At 48.5% G+C, this 19556-nt stretch overlaps 1 protein-coding gene across 1 annotated transcript in view; it reads left to right on the forward strand.

The window, feature by feature from the left end:
* PSMD2 (proteasome 26S subunit ubiquitin receptor, non-ATPase 2) overlaps positions 1–15418 on the forward strand; it is a 40080-nt gene extending 24662 nt beyond the window's left edge. Inside the window, exons 14-21 of the mRNA XM_063131855.1 lie at positions 2245–2346; positions 2431–2576; positions 3763–3846; positions 5176–5344; positions 7142–7236; positions 12777–12903; positions 14532–14650; positions 15204–15418. Of these exons, the coding sequence (XP_062987925.1) occupies positions 2245–2346; positions 2431–2576; positions 3763–3846; positions 5176–5344; positions 7142–7236; positions 12777–12903; positions 14532–14650; positions 15204–15386 (1025 nt within the window). The 3' untranslated portion in view covers positions 15387–15418. The remainder of the gene's footprint in view (positions 1–2244; positions 2347–2430; positions 2577–3762; positions 3847–5175; positions 5345–7141; positions 7237–12776; positions 12904–14531; positions 14651–15203) is intronic.
* Positions 15419–19556: the final 4138 nt, after the last annotated feature.

Genomic DNA, 19556 nt, shown 5'->3' on the forward strand with positions numbered 1-19556 from the left:
CTGTGGCACCCTTTTATGGACTTGAACACTGCTACCATGACTCCCCTCAGTGTTCTTGCTCCAGACTGAACATCCCAAGCTCCTTCAGCCTGTCCTCAAGCCCCTGTTAACATCTTTGTTGCCCTCCCCTGAACCTGTTCCAACCTGTAAGGTGGGCTTTTTCTTTCTTTAGAAAAATAACCGTAAGAAATCAAATGATAATTAGATGGGGCAGTGAGCCTGGTGGGCAGCAAGAGGAACAATGCCTGGAGCAGCGTTGGTGCCCATGGGGAGCATGTTGGAGGCCCCAGTGCTCCATGGTTGCCCTTCTGTGTTACTTCTCTGCACAATGGGCAGGTAGTCTTTGCCCGCAGATGAATGGCAGCTCGTCATGCCTTTCTCTTTTAGTGTGTGTCGTCGTCCGTCGTCCCCCCGGCAGGCTGGAAATGGTGTTGGCAGAGCATCACAGCTACCTTCCCTGGCCTTTTCAAAGTGGGGAGGCAGCCACAACAGCACTCCCCCCCCCAGGGGCTCCTTTCTGGGCCGGGAAAGTGGCTCTGCACTATTGTACCCAGGCATACTGCCACCCTTGAGCTGTTAAAGCTAGGGGAGCTACTCTGAGGGTAGATGTCCTTCCTGTTCGATTGCAGCGTTTTTGACCTGAGCTGAGAAAAGTATTGCTAGAGTTGCTTCTCCTGACCACTTAAGGTTGGATGAGATGGGTCATGGAAAGCTCTCCAGTGTCAGAGAGGGTGAACAGTCTAGGGGAAGACAGCAGCAGGCGCTGCATTGGCCAGGGGCACAGCAGGGCAGTAGACGTTCCTCTAGGTCCTTGACCGTTCCGTTCCCTCCTACCTTTTCCCCTTCCCAGTACAGCTTGTTCATTTTCTCACTGGCGTTTAACTAGGAGGTTTTTCCCCGGTTAAGTCTTTAACCTATCTCTACCTCCCGGTAGTTTTCAGTGTCCCGCTTCCCAGCCTAGCTTTCGTTAATGGATTATTTATCTTTTTCCTGAAATACTTTCAGGTTGTCTTTTGCCCCCAGCCGCAGCTCCAGTCATTTTTCTGGACCGGATCTAAAGGGCTATGAGCAACTCTGCCCTCCTGCAGAAGTGCTTTTAACCTCCCTGTTCCAGTCACAGCCTGCCATGCCATCCTCCCCTCATCCATGAAGAAGGGAAAGGGAATTCCTCTCACACATGCGCAGGGCTCTAGACCCTGGCCCCAGTCTTCTTTATTGGATTGCAAAAAAAGAAGAAAACTCTCCCTAGCACATAATCCTGGTTTAAAGCAAGAAAAACCCAGATGTTGTGGCCAACGGCTTCCCAAAGTCCAGGTTTCCCCCAATTCGGTAGCATCCAGATGTTTTGACTTCAACTTCCATCAGCACCAGCTGGGGCGGCCAGTGGTCAGGAATTCTGGGAGTTGAAGTCTGAAACATCTGCAGGGCGCCAAGTTGAGGAACGGTGACCTAAGTCCTTTGGAGCACTTGCAGGTGTGAGCAGCAAAAGTGTCTTCCAAATGTTGGGCTAGCGGAGGATGGTCTTTATTTTTTATTTTATTGTGAGTTTAACAAAACAACAGAGAACAAATTGTGGGAAAACAAACAAATATTACATCCCCCCCATTAGATACACCAGTCATAAAAAGGGGGGGGGGGGGAAAGAAGAGTTATGCAAAGGTTTCCAGAAAAGCAGACCAAATGTCCGTGTATGTCCACTCGCAGGTGGTGTCTATATGCCACCCGTTCAAATGTTGATAGCGTTGTTAAGTCCTCAGTCCATTGCATTGCGGGAGGTGAGCATTTCTCCTTCCAACATAATAAGCACCGGTCTTTTAGCTGTCACAAGGGGCTCGGAAAATCCATTTGCGGAGGATGTTTTTGGCGTTGCTCCTGGTTCGACGCCCTGCGCAGATTGGGCTGGAGTCTAGCTAGAGAGTCTTGCTTAGATATCCAGAGGGGGAGCCGTGTTAGTTTGTCTCCGCAAAAAGGATGGAGTCTTTAAAGACTTGATGGATTTACAATGACATAAACTTCATCCGCCTAACCTGATGCCATAATAAACTTGCTGTTCTTTAAGGTAGCCTTCCCCAACTTGGTACCCTCCAGAGGTGTTGGACTGCAACTCCCAGCATCCCCCAGCCAGGTTTGCTGCATTGGGCGAGAGATGGGTAGACCTTTTGCCTCCCGGCTAGCCAAATCCCCAAGCAACTTGAGCTTGCCTTGAGCTTCTGTTGTGATGGGGGCACCTCTGTTTCCTTTCAGGCAAGGGGGAGGCCATCGAAGCGATCCTGGCAGCCCTGCAGGTCGTGTCGGAGCCCTTCCGGAGCTTCGCCAACACCTTAGTGGACATCTGTGCCTACGCAGGTGAGTCTGGGTTCTTCTTCCTTCCTGGGGTTGGGAGTCGGGTAACAAGCCTGTTCTACTCATCACCTCATGTCCTTCCTCCAGGATCCGGCAATGTGCTGAAGGTGCAACAGCTCCTCCACATCTGCAGCGAGCATTTCGATTCCAAAGAGAAGGAGGAGGAGAAAGAGAAGAAGGAGAAGAAAGACAAGGAGAAGAAAGAGACGCCTGCTGACATGGGGGCCCACCAGGTAGGATGAGGGCTCCTGTTCATCCCCGCACAGCATGTCCTAACTCCACCGTTGTCTGACTTTGGGCTCCCGTGGAGTTGAGTAAAAGTCAACGCGATATTTGATTGACAGTTCCTCCTCACTCAGTCCTCCTCATGGTATCCCATCAGTCATTGCTGCGAAAAAACAATCCCAGAGTCTTTCCCAGCCCAGGGCATGCCAGGGTTCGAACCTGAGACCTACATGCCGAGTATGTTTTCTGTAGCTCTAAGTTACATCCCTTCTCCAAAATATTACTGACAACGAGTTGCCAGTATTCAACTGGTGTTCTCGTCTGGCTTTGCGTCATGTGTTCTGATTCTGCTAACCATGGGGTGTGTGAAACAGTCAGATGGGGCCCTGAAGCCTTGTCCCCTAATCCAGGGGTCCCCAACCTCCGGACCACGGACTGGGACCAGTCCATGGCCTGTTAGCAACCGGGCTGCGCAGGTGAGCTGCTTTCACCCCCCACCCCAGCTTACCTGGGTGCGGGGCGCCATCTTGTCTACCCAGCTGAAGCAAAGCTAGGACGCTGGGGGAGGGGGGCGGCTTCGGAACGGCGCGCCATTCTGAAGCCGCCCACCCGCCCTAGCGTCCTGGCTTCGCTTCGGCTGGGCACTGAAGTGAAGCCAGGACGCTGGAATGGGGAGGGAGGCTTCCCAAAACCATCCCCTCAACACACACACACACACACCCCGGTCCGTGGAAAAATTGTCTTCCACGAAACCGGTCCCTGGTGCCGAAAAGGTTGGGGGCCGCTGCCAACAGAAGCTCTCTCCAGACATCTTCACACCGGGCATCTGAAATGTTCTTTGGGTATTTCTCATGTAAGCCTAAAGGACTAGAAGTGTGAGATTCTCAGGCTGTTGTGCTCCAACTCAACGGCTGTGCTGGCCCAGCGCAGTTACAGAGTGAACGGCGTCCTGGTCTAAAATATTGAGTGGCAAAGAGCCAGAATTCAGCTGACAAAGTGGAGTGTTGACTTTGTGGGCCGGGGGGGCGAGGGATGGTGGCTATTCACTGGAAACCCCTCCCTCCCTTCCTAACTCAGTACAGTTTTGTCGGTCTTGCCCAAGCGGCTCACGGTGCCGCACTTCACTTTTGGGGAATCACGTTTCCTCGTCGTGAGATATCCTTTGGTTTTCAGTACGTCTCTCTCCTTTTGCAGGGAGTAGCAGTGTTGGGGATTGCGCTCATCGCTATGGGGGAGGAGATTGGGGCTGAGATGGCTCTGCGAACCTTCGGTCACCTGGTGAGTATGATGATGATGGGGGGGGAATGTGCTTCCGCCGTTTTGGGGGTGCAGGGGGAGCTATCGGCCCCCTGGGACTTGTGTGTACCTGAGATTGGCCTGTGTCGTCAGATGGGGTCATGCCATCATCTGCACTGGAATGGCAAAGAATGAATATGCCTGCTAGTCTAGCTACTACTAGAATTAATAAGCCTGCTAGTGGCTAAGGGATTCCGGCAACCATTTCCCAGCTTTGAAAGGTGTTTTTTTTTTAAGCCTTACAAAAAGCTTCAGATTTAAAGAAGACAGATCAAAGCCCTCCAGAATTATAAACTAGCCTGAGATCAGATTTTTCCTCTAACCCCAAAATGGTAATTAGTTCATACCAAGCGAAATATTGTTAGGGCGCACATTCACGCCCCCCTCCCCCCAAATGCTGTCTCTCACAGCCTCTGGTACCTCGGGGAGAAGGGAGAGAGCCTCTGGACTCAAAATCTGCTTTGTGTCCATAGCACAGGCCAAGCCAGGTCCCTGGAGATTCCTACTGGGCTAAGAATTTAGTAGCTAAACAGGGCTGAAGAGCTTTTGTAATACTGCTTGGCTGTATTATGTCTTACCCAAAGGTAGAGTTTTGAGTTAGAAGAGTTGTGTGCCAAGAGAACCTGCTGAAGCTGGGGGAGCAGAGTGAAAGCTTGTCCTACCCAATGCATGATTGCCCGCAGGTCCTAGGCTCTACATTTATGTGGTCCAAACTATTACTGGGCTTTGATGCATGTCGCAGTTCGCACCCACCCCGTGCTTGTTGGGTGGTCTCCACTCTGCTGCACCGCCAAGAAGCGAGAGTGACCTCAGTCAAAGAAATACTAACGTTGCTGCTGTGCCCGCCCTCAGTATGTAGGGGATATCATATGCCATCAATATCCAGGAGGGTTGTTGTGAGCCTAAATAAACCAAATTCCGGAGAATTTAGATGGGATAAGGATTGCGATTCGAAACGACAAAACGCCGGGGCTAAAAGCAGCAGTTTTGACGTGGGCTGAATCTTTAGCCCTTGATTTTTTACCTGATAAGTTGGGTGGGTGCTGCTCTCTGTCCGTCTGAGGCTGTTCTGTGCCCTGCAAAGAGAATTCTAAGTTGACTCCCAAGAGGTCCGAATGCCGGTTACTTCCTGTTGCCCTTGGAGCTCATGGATATTGAAGCTGGTTTGCCTCCTGCTGCTACGGGGACACTCGTGGTAGTAGGACTGGATTTTTGTCCGGGGTGGTTAGTTGAGAGCATGCCGGGCTCTGCAGAGCTGGTCTCAGAGAGCCACCCTGGAGCCTAACTTTTCCTTTCTTCCTTCTCCTGCAGTTGCGATACGGGGAGCCTACCCTTCGCCGAGCTGTGCCCTTAGCCCTGGCTCTCATCTCGGTCTCCAACCCCCGCCTCAACATCCTCGACACCCTCAGCAAGTTTTCCCATGACGCTGACCCAGAAGTCTCCTACAACTCCATTTTTGCCATGGGCATGGTGGGCAGTGGTAAGCAGGTCCAGAATCTTGGCCGGTGGCCGGTGCAGTGCTCTGCGGACAAACAGGGGATCCCTGCCAGTTGGTGTGAAACGTCTTCCAAAAACCCACACGGCACTGTTTGCAGAATTGCCTATTCTTCAAACCTCCGGAGATTTACAAGACCCGGCACACTGAGCGAGCAGGTGTTTTGGACACACTGAGCAGAGGGTTGGACTCGATGGCATGAATAGCCCCTTCCAACTCTACGATGGAGAGGCAATAACAGCAGTCATAGGAACGTAGAAATCATAAGGAACGTAGACCATTGGTTTATCCAGCCCAGAATTGTCAACGCTGTTTGGCAGCGGAACTCCAGGATTGCAGGCAGGATTCTTCCCTAGCCTTACCTGGAGATGCTGCCTGGGGTTGAACCTGGGACCTTCTGCACGCAAAGCATGTGTTACCAACCAACACCCCCACACACACACCGTTGCCGCCGCCAAAGCTCCTGGCCTGTAACGCCGCCACTCTGAGCATTCGCTTCAAAGTTTACTCTCTTTTTTTTTTTACCATGATTTAAAGCCATGCATTGACCAAGCTAAAGGCTACCGAACCTTTCCATATTTGAGATTAAAGGCTGGACTCCCAGCAAGCCCCCTTTTTCGAGCTCCTCCTATTTGGTGGAGTGGAGCCTCCCCGCCTTTTTGCCTGCAACAGCCGCCCCCTGCTTTCCCCGAAACTAACGTGGGAACTTGCTGGCTGTTTGTTTTGAATTGTTTATGTATTTATTTTATAAGCATTCAATCGCATAAATAAATAATAGGCGTTTCATATTCCATTTTACAAATTAAAAAAAAGTCTGGTATAAAATGCAGTCTATACTGCCTCATTATGTCCCTAATTGGGAAGATGGATTAGCACTCTCTTGCACTTCATTGGACCAGTATATAATAAAAAAGGCCAATCTTTCAAGAAAAGAATCATAGAATCATAGAATAGGAGAGTTGGAAGGGGCCTACAAGGCCATTGAGTCCAACCCCCTGCTCAATGCAGGAATCCACCCTAAAGCATCCCTGACAGATGGTTGTCCAGCTGCCTCTTGAAGGCCTCTAGTGTGGGAGAGCCCACAACCTCCCTAGGTAACTGATTCCATTGTCGTACTGCTCTAACAGTCAGGAAGTTTTTCCTGATGTCCAGCTGGAATCTGGCTTCCTTTAACTTGAGCCCGTTATTCCATGTCCTGCACTCTGGGAGGATCGAGAAGAGATCCTGGCCCTCCTCTGTGTGACAACCTTCTAAGTATTTGAAGAGTGCTATCATGTCTCTCCTCAATCTTCTCTTCTCCAGGCTAAACTTTCCCAGTTCTTTCAGTCTCTCTTCATAGGGCTTTGTTTCCAGACCCCTGATCATCCTGGTTGCCCTCCTCTGAACATGCTCTGCCCTCCCTTACGCTAACTCTCTGCCCTCCTTTACGCTGATCAAATTTGTAATTTTCACCATGAGCACTACGTCCTATATTTTAATCATAGTCCGAAACATTGAGCACCTTTGGATACAAATAAAAAAAAAATTGTACGAATTCTTCCAGCACCAGACCCTGGCTCTTTTGCGCCCATGTTACTTGGTGCTTTTTTCCCCCCGCATACATGCCCAAATTTTAATCAACCATTCGGCCAAGGTCGCCCCCCTTTTATCACTCCACCGGCCCCCTTTGCCTAGAACAAACACACACACACCCCGGGCGGCTTTCCCTGAAGCTGACGTGGAGGTTTGCTGTTTTTGCTTTGACTTTGTTGCCTGCTGATCCCGTCTTTCCTTACTCCGCAGGGACCAATAACGCCCGTCTGGCTGCAATGCTGAGGCAGTTGGCACAATACCATGCCAAGGACCCCAATAACCTCTTCATGGTGCGCTTGGCTCAGGTAATGGCTCAGCTTAACCTCTTCCCCGAGTAAATGGATAGTATGATGACATTCAGAGCGATTAAATGTATAGATGAACATGCCTGGTATTATTGTCAGGCTGTACCAAACTTGCCATGATTAACATTTTCCACACAAAACGAGGCTTTTGTGAGGGCCTGAAATTCGACACGGTTTGTTTGTTTTTGTTCCCAAATAGGAGTTGTTCTGCTTAGGACCATGTGCCACTGTTCCCTAGGCAGAGCAGGAGCCATTTGAAAATTTAAAAAGGGTGCTATGGCAGCAGCAGCGGGGCTATTAGAGCTGCTAAGAGGTCCATTCTGGGGTCCTGGAGCCAGGGGGGCTGCAGAGGAGCGGGAGTGGGAGGTGGGGGTCGCTGTGCTTTTGCTCCATGCTCATCCCCCCTTTTTTTGTGTCCACCTTGAAAAAAAATGCCAGAAGAAAGAGGCAGACATTCCTCAACGAGGAGAAATGTTTGTGAAAAATTCCCCCTGCCTGATCTTGGTTCAGTCCTGCTGCTGATTGTCAGCCATATTTCTGTAGTTCATGTTCCTGGCATTTCACAGAGTCACTCAAACAAAAGCTTTAAGGCCCCTGACCCAAGCGGCCAGCAATCTAGATGTCGACAGAGGGATGATCTTGGTGATGGCTGCCGACTTGGACGGATTTAAACGGGAATGAAGCACATTCATTGCAGATAAAGCTATCTGTGGCTACCAGTCAAGATGACTGTATGCTACCTCTAGGATCAGAGGCATTATGCCTCCGAATCCCAATGACTGGGGAGCAGCAGTAGAAGAGGGCCTTCTGGCCTTGTAGACTCCCCAGAAGTATCTGGCTGGCCTTTGTGGGAAAGAGGACGCTGGACTAGATGTCTGGTCCAGTAGGCCTGCTCTTATATTCCTTGGAGTGTAATGGGATGGCTCTGTGTCAGTGTATTTAGAGGTGCTGTCGTTTAAGGTGAAGAATGAGGGATTAAGCCAAAGGGTTTGTTGAAGAAGGAGTTGGGTTTTGAAGTTGAATTGGAAGGGAGAGAGAAGAGGCAAGGCAAACCAGCCAACGGAGTAGCAAGGGAGGAAAAGCTCAGGAGAATTTCAGGAGGCTGAAGGTGGTAGAATTGGACGAGTGGAGGTCACAGGGCTAAAACGTCAGGAGATGAAGGTGGAAAGATAAGGTGGGGCCGTTGTGTAGAAACTGGAGCAGGGAGTTTGTGCTGGTTGCAGCGGAAACAGGAAGCTGGGGAACATGGGCGGGGAAGGATGCTGCTGCACTCATTTCCTGCTTATAGGTTTCCCACAGGGATCTGGTTGGGCACTGTGTGACCAGAAAACGCTGGGCTAGGTGGAACCCTGGTCTGACCCAGCAGGGCTCTTGTTATGTTCTTAAGCTAGCAAAGGCGTTTGAGGAGGGGCTTTGCACTGTCTGAACAGAAGTAAATATTAGTTCTAGAATAATTGGGGAAATACTAACACAGCAGCATCGGGTTTATTTGTAAGTTCCTTTTGCATAAAAATTGCACTCCGTTTACATCATACAGTGGCAACACTGCACAGCAAAGATTATTTAAAAATGCTTAACACTTTCATAATAACGGATAAACAATGCATAAGAAATCTAACATTAATAAAAAAAAAATATAGCAGCAAAAACAAATTCACACAAAACACATCAGTGCCAATACTTTAAATACAACATTTCAGAAATGATAACCTAACGCTCTGACCATGTCACTCCACTTCTGAAATCTCTTCATTGGCTTCCAACTCACTCCAGAATCCAATATAAACTTCTCCTGCTGACCTTCAAAGCTCTTCACGGCCTAGCTCCTGCCTATCTCTCCTCTCTCATCTCACACTATCGCCCCGCTCGTGCTCTCCGCTCCTCTGATGCCATGCTTCTCGCCTGCCCAAGGACCTCCACTTCCCTTACTCGGCTTCGTCCTTTTTCTTCTGCTGCCCCTTACGCCTGGAATGCTCTTCCAGAACACTTGAGAACTACAAACTCAATCACTGCTTTTAAAACTCAGCTAAAAACTTTTCTTTTCCCTATAGCTTTTAAATATTGAGTTTGTTCTGACTCTATACTGTTTAGCTTCACCCTACCCGGTGCCTGTTTACACTTCCCTGTGCCTGTTTGCACTCTCCTTCCCTCTTTATTGTTTACTACAACTTATTAGATTGTAAGCCTACGCGGCAGGGTCCTGCTATTTACTGTGTTATCTGTACAGCACCATGTACATTGATGGTGCTATATAAATAAATGATAATAATAATAATGGGCCAGCCGACAGATTTCTTTAAGAGTGAACAAGCAAGTATTTGAGGTGATCTAGAGCAGCTTTCCCTAACCCTAAGAACTTAGGAAGAGCCATGTTGGATCAGACCAAGGGCACATCTTGTTCAGCGTTCTGTTTGCGCAGTGGCCAATTTGCCGCCTGTGAGAAGCCCACAAAGAGGCCATGAGTGCAATAGCACCATCTCACTTACGTTCCCAGCAGCTGGTGTAAACTGCCTCTGATGCTGCAGGTAGCCGATAGCTCTCCTGACTAGTAGGCGTTGATAGCCTTATCACCCTTGGATTTCCCTAATCTCCTTTTAAGACCATTCAAACTGGTGGCCATCACTACATCTTGTGGCAGAATTCCATAGTGAAGAAGTCCTTCCTTTGATCTGTCCTGAATCTCCCACCAATCAGCTTCATGGGAGGACCCCGTAGGGTTCTAGTATTAGGGGAGAGGCAGAAAAATGACTCCCTTTCCGTGTTCTCCACACCATGCATACTTCTGTTCACCTCTGTCGTTTATTCCCTTACTTGTCTTTTTTCTAAGCGAAACAGTCCCAGCCGTTGTAACCTTCCCTCATTGGGGAGATGCTCCAGCCCCTGGATCATTTTAGTTGCCCTTTTCTGCACCTGGTGCCCTCCAGGCATGTTGGACTACAACTCTCATAATCCTGGTTGGGGCTGTATTTCAGACCATCGGGGGGGGGGGCACCATATTGGGGAAGGTTGATCTAGAGGGCTAATTGGCATTTTATTTAAAAGAAAAAATGGACTTCAGTCCCTCACCAAAGAGGTCTGAAAGCAGCAGTAAAAATGAGGTACCCAGGGCGATGCTGAAGTTGCAGGATAGTAGGACTGTTTGCACGACATAACGTCCCACCTTGAGTTACTTATAACCCATGGTCTGCTTTAGTATCATGTGAAGGTTGTTTAACAAGTGCTTGCTGGGTTCGTGCAACACGTCAGCCCCCAAGCGGGGGTGGTATATTCATTCTGGTGCCTGAGGCTGTTGCAGCTCATCATGGGTCAAATAACCCATGACAAGCTGGGTTATTTGGCCTGTGATGACCCGTGAGCCGGGTCAGTAAGTTACTGAAGCAGACTCTGGGGAGCTCTAAACTGATTGGTTGAAAAAGAGCACATGGGGCAGCCACCCATGAGTTGGAATCGGTAGATACTTTTTAAAATCTCCCATGTGCATTAGGGAGAAGGTTTAGTAAAAACGTCGGCTGCCTGCCTTAAATGCTCGTAATGGAAAGAGGATAATACATTATATAAATAAAAGATTGGGCCCATCGGGACCCATTATAGCTACGTATGTGGAATGTTGGGTTCTGAATTGTCTCTTAACTACTCTGCAAGGATGTCTGAGTCATAGAAATGTTTGCAGAACTGTCAACTCTTTTTTTGGGGGGGGGAGGCAAAGGCTGCCTTATGATCCAGGGGAGTGACTGAGAAATTCAAGTAATACCCATCATTATCAGTTGAATAAAGTTGGTTATACTCTGCCCCAAAATAATAATAATAATAATAATAATAATAATAATAATAATAATAATAAGAAGAAGAAGAAGAGGCTGTACTCAGGGCAGTTTGAGATTTGTATAAATTATGGAAACTGAGCAAATTCACATGATTTCTCGCCCTTTCCATAATTCTGCAACGCCTCTGCATCATTTAATCTGCTGTTGCTTTTCATGGGGAAGAGCAAGGAGGGATCTGCAGAGCACGGAAGCCATTGCCCCGACCACTGGAAACCCTATGCAGCCACACTCTTCCGGCTTTTGAGATTTCCAGAAGCATGGAATCGGCCCACGCCCACAGCCCTGGATATCTTGGACCTAGGGCAGGCTTCCTCAACCTGGGGCACTCCAGATGTGTTGGACTGCATCTCCCAGAATGCCCCAGCCACTGGCTGGGGCATTCTGGGAGTTGTAGTCCAACACATCTGGAGCGCCCCAGGTTGAGGAAGGCTGCCCTAGGGGATGTTAAAAAAGGGGCAATTGAAATCAGAATGGTAGACCAACATCCTGACCAAAAAGGGAATGTGAGGAGATCGTAGAATCATAGAATTGTGAAGGGACCAAAAGGATCATCTAATTCAGCCCTCCGCAATGTGCTGGAAAACCGGTTAAACTGTCCAGCCCCTTTTTAAAAACCTCCAGAGATGGGGAACCCAGAACCTCCATAGGTAGACCGTTCCACTGTTGTACCGATCTTCCCGTCAGGAAGCTTTTCCTAATATTTAATATCAGTAATTTATACCCATTATTTCAGGTCCTAATTTCTGTGGCCCTAGAAAATAGTTCTTGACCGTCCTCCCTGTGGCACCCTTTTATGTACCTGAACACTGCTGTCATGACTACCCTCAGTGTTCTTGCTCCAGACTGAACATTTATTTATTGTTGCATTTATATCCCGCCTTTTTTCCTCCAAGGAACCCAAGGTGGCAAATATCCTCCTCTTCCTCTCCACTTTATCCTCACAACAACCACCTTGTGTGGTGGGTTGGGCTGAGAGTCTGTGACTGGCCCAAAGTCACCCAGTGGGTTTCCATGGCCAAGTGGGGACTAGAACTCCGATCTCCCGACTCCCAGTCCAACACCTTTGCCACTACACCACACTGGCTCTCATCCCAAGTTCCTTCAGCCTGTCCTCAAGCCCCTGTATCATCTGTGTTGCCTTCCTTTGAACCTGTTCTAACCTGTCAATGTCCTTCTGGAAGTGGGGTGCCAGAATCGTACACAGTACTCCGGGTGTGGTCTCACTAGTGCTGAGTAGAGAGGAATAAGGACTTCGCGTGTCTTTGATCGGAAGTAGTGAATAATCGGAAGTAGCGAATAATATTTTGGCTCTCTGAAAATAAGCTGGGGAAAGGGCTGGAGGTGGGTCTACTTGTGGCTACAACTCCTGGTGCTTGGCTTGCTGCAACCTTGATTGGCAGGTGACTCTCCCTTGGCTTTGGACACAGACAGAACACGGAGCTCAATGGACCTTCTGCTCTGACCCAGCACGGCAGTTCAAAGTCTCTCCTTCCCTTTTGTTCTCTTGCCTTACCCCACTGCACTGGCGGTTGGGACTGAATTAGTGACGACCATGGGAGAGGAGGTGTGGGAGCTCAGTCCTCTTGCCTGTCAAGGGAGCCAGTGGGCAGGCTGCCTCTTGGCACACTCGTTGGCTGTGGAGTCGGAGCTGAGCAGTCGTCCAGCCCCAGCCATGGGTTCACTCTTCACCACTAGATTATCCTCTTTGTTTTGCAGGGCCTGACACACCTCGGGAAAGGGACACTCACCCTCTGTCCGTACCACAGCGATCGGCAGCTCATGAGCCAGGTGGCTGTGGCTGGCCTCTTGACTGTGCTAGTGTCCTTCCTGGATGTGCGTAATAGTAAGTACTGGGATTTGCTCTTTTCAAGGATTAGTGCTGCTTCCACCTTTTTGCTCTTTTCAAGGATTGGTGCTGCCTGTGACTGGAGGCAGGGGCCGTTATTAGAGGTTTCGGGCTGAGCACAAGAGACTGCTTTCATCCCTTATTGACAGCCATGATTGCTATGGCCTGCTGTAATAGTACCCACCACACATCAGTTGGGAACAGTGAGAGCTGATGGAGGAGTTCTCTGCAACCCTGTTCAGACGAAACATTAAGCCACGGTGGTTAAGCATTTTGAGCTAAAACATGATGGCTTAGTGTGTCATGTGATCCATGACTTTGCATGGCATGTGAACCACTCCTAACCATAGTGGCTACATAACCATGGTTTAAACACTCTCATTAACCATTTGCTGCAAAAGGGTTAGCGGCCCAACCATGGTTTAGTGTGTTGTCTGAACAGGCTCAGTATCGACTTCTGGAATTCCTTCTCTCTAGACATCCAGGAAGATGCAAGGGAGGAGCCACGACACACAGGGTTCCCCCAGCATCTTCTAGTGCAGCCTTCCTCAACTTGGGGCGCTCCAGATGTGTTGGACTGCATCTCCCAGAATGCCCCAGCCAGCTGGCTGGGGCATTCTGGGAGTTGTAGTCCAACACATCTGGAGCGCCCCAGGTTGAGGAAGGCTGTTCTAGTGTTTTCAGCAGGCTGGGCAAGAGCTCTACTCGAGATCCGGGAGAGCTCAGGGAGGACAGTTATTGAGCTGGGTGGGACCATTGTTCTGCTTCTATAAAGAGCTCCTGTTTACGGCTCTGGAACCAGAGTCTCCTTGAGGTTTTTTGCTTGGATGTGGATTGTTGGGTTGTGTTTATACTCTTTCCTCACCCGAGAGGAAGGAGTCAGCGGATTCAAGCTTACTCCCTCACGCTGCTGTAAAGATAAGTTCTTAACACCAAGTAGGTTAATAGGAGTATAGCTTTACTTTTTCAGCATTGGCAATAGAACAACATACAATTCATTTCATTGCATAGTTCTACTTCCTTTCTTCTGAGAACTTTTAAACAATCTTTCCTACCAGCAATTAGTCTCTGGGAGTTTCAGTTTTCAGGCCTTTTGCTTTGAAGCTTTCCTCCCGTGCCAGCCAAACGATGCAGTATCAGCAACCTTGCTTCCAACTCCTTTTCTGCAGCAATTTTCCTTTCGCCAATTCTTTTCCTCCGTCCGACCCCCTCCTACCAACTGTTTAAGACACTCCCTTTTTAAACTGTTAGCAAACTGACATCAATTAACTCAGGTGTTTCTTGCCTTCATTACAGACGCCTGCCTAATTTGCTGCTGCATTTCTCTACTTTCAATCTTTAACTACACCCATTCTTTGTAAAATATACAGCTGATTATTTAAACAATTTCAAAATATCAACATGGACGAGCTGGGTTGTGTTCTGTTGTGTATTAAAATGGTGGCTGAGTCAAGAGATAGGATAGGTTAGAAAAGCAAAACTCAAATTCATCCCTCCCAGGCCTTTTAGCTCTGTCTCATCCAGGTGAGCAGACTTCATCCTGTGACTGGATAGCACAGTGAGTGCACCTGCCCATTGGTCCAGTCCCCACAAGCCCTTGGATTTTGTCCTCCTTTCTCTTCCAGTTATCCTGGGGAAGTCCCACTACGTGCTGTACGGCCTTGTGGCTGCCATGCAGCCGCGCATGCTAGTGACTTTCGACGAGGAGCTGCGTCCCCTGCCGGTGTCCGTGCGCGTGGGGCAGGTAAGCAGGCTCAGAATAGCAGCTTGGGAACGGGAAGCTAGATTCTTGAGGCCGGGGGCTGCCTGCTTTGCATGGGGAATCCCACTGGATGTTGGGGGTTTGGCAGCTTCAGAGAGTCACGGCCCTGATTGAGAAGAGGGTTACTAGAATTTATTTATTAAAACATTTCTATCCTGCCCTATATCACAAGGACCTCAGGGCGGCCTACAGATAAAGTCATGCATATAAAATAGAACAATAAATATACAATTCTAAAACAAATTAAACCATTAATATGTTAAAACTAGTGTGAAATTTTAAAACCGTAAAATCCAATTAAAACAAGACAGCCTGCAGGCTGGTGGATTTAGCCGTCAAAGGCTTTCTTAAAAAGCCGTGTCTTAACCTGACGCCGATATTAAGCCAGTGCCGGCGCCAGTCGGGCCTCCAAGGGGGTGGGTGGGGCTGTTTCCTTGCTTCCCTTAATCAGTGTTAAAAGAAGCCTTGGACTTGAGGGGTGGGGGAGCCCGATCTCAACCTGTTGACTACCTCTAACCTTTGGCTTCCTTATCAGGCAGTGGACGTGGTGGGCCAGGCTGGCAAGCCAAAGACCATCACTGGCTTCCAGACCCACACAACGCCGGTGCTGCTGGCCCACGGTGAGCGGGCAGAGCTGGCCACAGAAGAGCACCTACCGGTCACCCCCATCCTGGAAGGCTTTGTTATCCTGCGCAAGAATCCCAACTACGATGTCTGAATTCCCTGAGGTGTTTGGGGATGGGGGTGGGGGAGGGAGGGACGGGGACGTGGCACTGTGAGGAGGGACTAGCCTCCTCCACTTTTTTCTTTTTTTTGTTATAAAAAGAGTTCATGCTAGGAAAATAAACTGACTTCAGAGTGAGCCTGGCTTTCTGTTTGCTTTACTGGTAGAGGGCTCGGAATGGAATAGAGGAAACCAGGAATTCTTTGCCTTAGGTGAGGGATGGGGAAGGTAGATGGCAAAGTGATTGAGCCTTATTCCTTTGTATAGAGTTGCCTGTAGTCTTAAAGGTTGCAACTGCAACCTGGACAATAGTTACTAAGCAGCTTGTGTATCTGGCGTTATTGTTGACTTGAATGGATGGCCTCGTTTTCACAACAATGCTTGGGGGTCTTTAGAGCTTATGAATATTTGGGCAGAGATTGGGGTGCTTGAGAGATGAAGCAATGAAGGATTCCTGGAGGACACAGGCAGGGCACTAAAGTCCCCAAATCTCAGCTCCCTTTGATTTCAAAGCTAATCCACGTAACCAGTGCAATTTGATGCCAAGCAGAGGCCTCTCCAAGTGGAAGGACATCAGAAAACTTTTCTGCGATGGCTTCTACATTACCCAGCATTAATACATAGAATATTGCCAGATTCCTCCAGGCCAGCAATGAAATTGAGCCACTCTAGGGAAGGACGCAGCAGCAGGGTAATTTTTCATTGAGTTTGTTTTCTTGCTTGGGGGAGGGAAGGTAGGTGTATGTGGTAAACATGAATAGAACTTTGGAATTGCATTCCCAGCCAAAGGAAAGTATTTGGGACCAAGGAACTAGAAGGATCTGAGAGAGGAGAAGGCTTCAACAGAGGCTACGGAACTGCAGTGGCCCAATGCATGTTGGGTAGAAGCTCAGAATTAACTGATTTAAGTTCGGTCCAAAGGACGAGACAGTATGACGTTACCTTACAATATCAAAATGGATTTGCCCTTGAAGGGTTTCTATCCACAAGGTGTTGCGCTACAGTGGAGCTGTCAGATGTAAGGGCAGAGGGTCGTGTCTGGCCTTTTGGTGGCTGCAGTGTGGCCTAGGGCACCCCCACCACATGAAAATACCAAACCACTGTCAGGGTTAGGAACCAAAAGCCCTGCAGGACAGGTGTCAAAGAGGGGTGGAGTACAGTCAACTCCACTCTGCAGTTTATTATTTATTTATTCATTTGGAATATTTATATACCGCTCCCCATTGAAAAATTTCAGAGCGTTGTACAATGTAAAATGAAAATAAAAAACAGAATAAAAACAGTTAAAACAAAATTTAAAAGAAGCAATAACAGTAATCCAAGGCTGCATGTTAAAGAAAGGCTTCTTGGAATAAAGATGTTTTCAGGAGGTGCCGAAAGGAGTACAAGGTTGGCGCCTGCCTGACCTCCAGAGGCAGGGAAATCCACAGGAGGGGGGCCACCACGCTGAAGGCTCTTCCCCTGGTGGATTCCAATCGGAGGATGGATCTATGTGGAACCACCAGGAGCAGGCCCTCGGATGACCTCAGTGACCGGGAAGGTTGGTAAGGGAGAAGGCGCTCTCTCAGGTATCCTGGTCCCAAGTTGTTTAGGGCTTTGTACACAAGTACAAGAACCTTAAACCTGGCCCGGTAGCGAATAGGCAGCCAGTGCAGTTCCCTCAGCAGAGGAGTTACATGCTGGAAAGGGGCAGCTCCAGACAATAGCCGAGCTGCAGCATTCTGCACTAGCTCCAGCTTCCGGAGCAGCTTCAAGGGCAGCCCCACATAGAGCGCGTTGCAGTAATCCAATCTTGAGGTTACCAATGCCTGTACCACCGTGGTCAAGCTATCCCTGTCCAGGAGAGGCCGCAGTTGGCGAACCAACCGAAGATGGTAAAAGTTCCCAATACGCCTGCATTTGCGGCCAAGCAGGGTGCGTACTCCTGAGATGGGGTAGAATTGGCAATTGGGGCTGGCAAAGGCAAGATGGAGCAGGGCGGCATATTGTGAGAACCACCTTTTTTTTTTAAGAAGTTAATTGTGGGTCCTACCACCGCATGCCTGCCTGTGCACACCACAACTGTGATCTGGGTGAAATGCTTGGGCAGGCATGGTCCCTGGATGCATGATCAGCCTTCTAAACTTTGACTTTGTCCATGGGCTGTGGCAGCTCAGTAATCTGGGACTTAGAACTCTGTGAAGTCCTCTCCCTTGTTTGTTTTACTCACAGCAGTTCTTCCCTTTTCTACTTGGGAGTGAGGAGCTGACATCTCACGCCCTGAATTAAAAGAAAAGATAGCCTTTCTATACAGTGCTAGAGGTATACATAAATAAAATCTCTTTCCTGCACCCTGTTGCCTGCAAAATAGCAATTCTTCATATATGCTGCTTTTTGTATTGGAGAGAAGTTTACACTTTAGCTATTTATTTATTGCATTTATATCCTGCCTTTTTTCCTTCAAGGAACCCAAGGCTCTGTATGTAATCTTCCTCTCCATTTTTATCCTCACAACAACAACAACCCTGTGAGGTGGATTGGGCTGAGAGTCTGTGACTGGCTCAAAGTCACCCAGTGAGCTTCCATGGCTGAGTGGGGACTAATACCAAGGTCTCCTGATCCCCAGGCTGACACACTCCTACACCATGCTGTATCACTTGTTCATGAAGTGCTAGTTTTCTATAATCATGGAGTTGTATTTCAGGGGGAGGCATTTAATCAAGCAATTCTTCTGTAGCTGTCTGAAGTGGTGCAGTTGTGGAACAGTTCTATATAAAACCTGCTGTTAATAAGAATCACTGATATTGGTTGCAGTATTGTTTAAATACAGCTTGCAAACTCTACCTTTTTCAGACCTCGGCATACGTTGGCAAACATACTGAACGTAGTAACATCCAAACAGTGATGCAGATTGGAGAGGTACAAATGATGTATGGGATAAAAAAAAATGTTCCTACAATCCCGACGTGTTCTGGGTTATATAAGCTGTCATCAAAGAAATATAGCTGCAAGAAATGTATTCAGCTTTGCATCGCTCTGGTCTGTTCTTCATTTAGGGCCATGTGCTGCCATCCACTGCCTGCATCTCTGCTGTTACCTAAGATCGGAGGTTATGGGAACCAGTGTGGCGTAGTGGTTAGAGTGTTGGACTGGGAGTCAGGAGATCCGGGTTCTAGTCCCCACTCAGCCATGGAAACCCACTGGGTGCCTTTGGGCCAGTCACACACACTCAGCCCAACCCACCTCACAGGGTGGTTGTTGTGAGGATAAAATGGAGAGGAGGAGGGTTATGTACGCCGCCTTGGGTTCCTTGGAGAAAAAAAGTCGGGATATAAATGCAATAATAAATGGGGTTTTCCTCAAGGGCGCAAGGCTTTGAAGGCTAAGCCCTGCCCCGTGGAGGAATCCAAAGAGGGTCATGGGGCTGGAGGTTTCCCTTACCCCTGATTTAAGGAGTGAAATGTTAAGTTAAAGATGTATTTTGCAGCTTCATTTGATCAGGGAATATTCAGAGAGGATGTAAGCCCAGGACACCGTGGGGCTTTGGGTACTTTCCAGGATATTCAGTAAAACTTCATTGGATCAGTCTCTGCTGCCACCACACACTCTTGCAGCTTTTAGATAGCCAGACTAGACCTTTGCTTTGGTATCAGATATCTGATCAGCCAAGGCATGGTTGCTGTTGGGTTTGTTTGTGTTTTAAAAAAGATACTATGTACAGTTGGGAGTTTGCAGGATAGTCATCTAAATCTAGCCACACAGACACTTCCATTGCTCTGATTGGGAAGAAGGCAGATCGCATCTTTCCCTCACTGCTGTGGGGCTGGATGTCTTTATTCTCTGTTTCCAGTCCTCAAAGTCTCACACCTGAGACAACATATGACCATCTGCAGTATGGCTTGAGGTGTTTGAACATCTCTTTTCTTAAATAAACAAAGGGAGGCACCCAATGCCAGGGCCCAGGGGTCGTTTGCTTTCAAGCCAACTGCTTTACAGACGCTCTCCTTAAGGCGCAATAGCTAGAGGTATAACTTCAACGAAAAAGCAGTGCAGCACCATGCGTACGCTACATTCCCAAAAAACATGGAGCCTGAGTAAATGTATACAAATTGGCATTTGATGGTGCTGGTTTGGGAGAGGAGCCAGGTAATGCCTTACGTAGGATACTGATTATTAACCACTAGA

Source organism: Elgaria multicarinata, chromosome 8 (assembly GCF_023053635.1).
Source record: "Elgaria multicarinata webbii isolate HBS135686 ecotype San Diego chromosome 8, rElgMul1.1.pri, whole genome shotgun sequence".
In the NCBI taxonomy this organism is placed as follows: domain Eukaryota; kingdom Metazoa; phylum Chordata; class Lepidosauria; order Squamata; family Anguidae; genus Elgaria; species Elgaria multicarinata.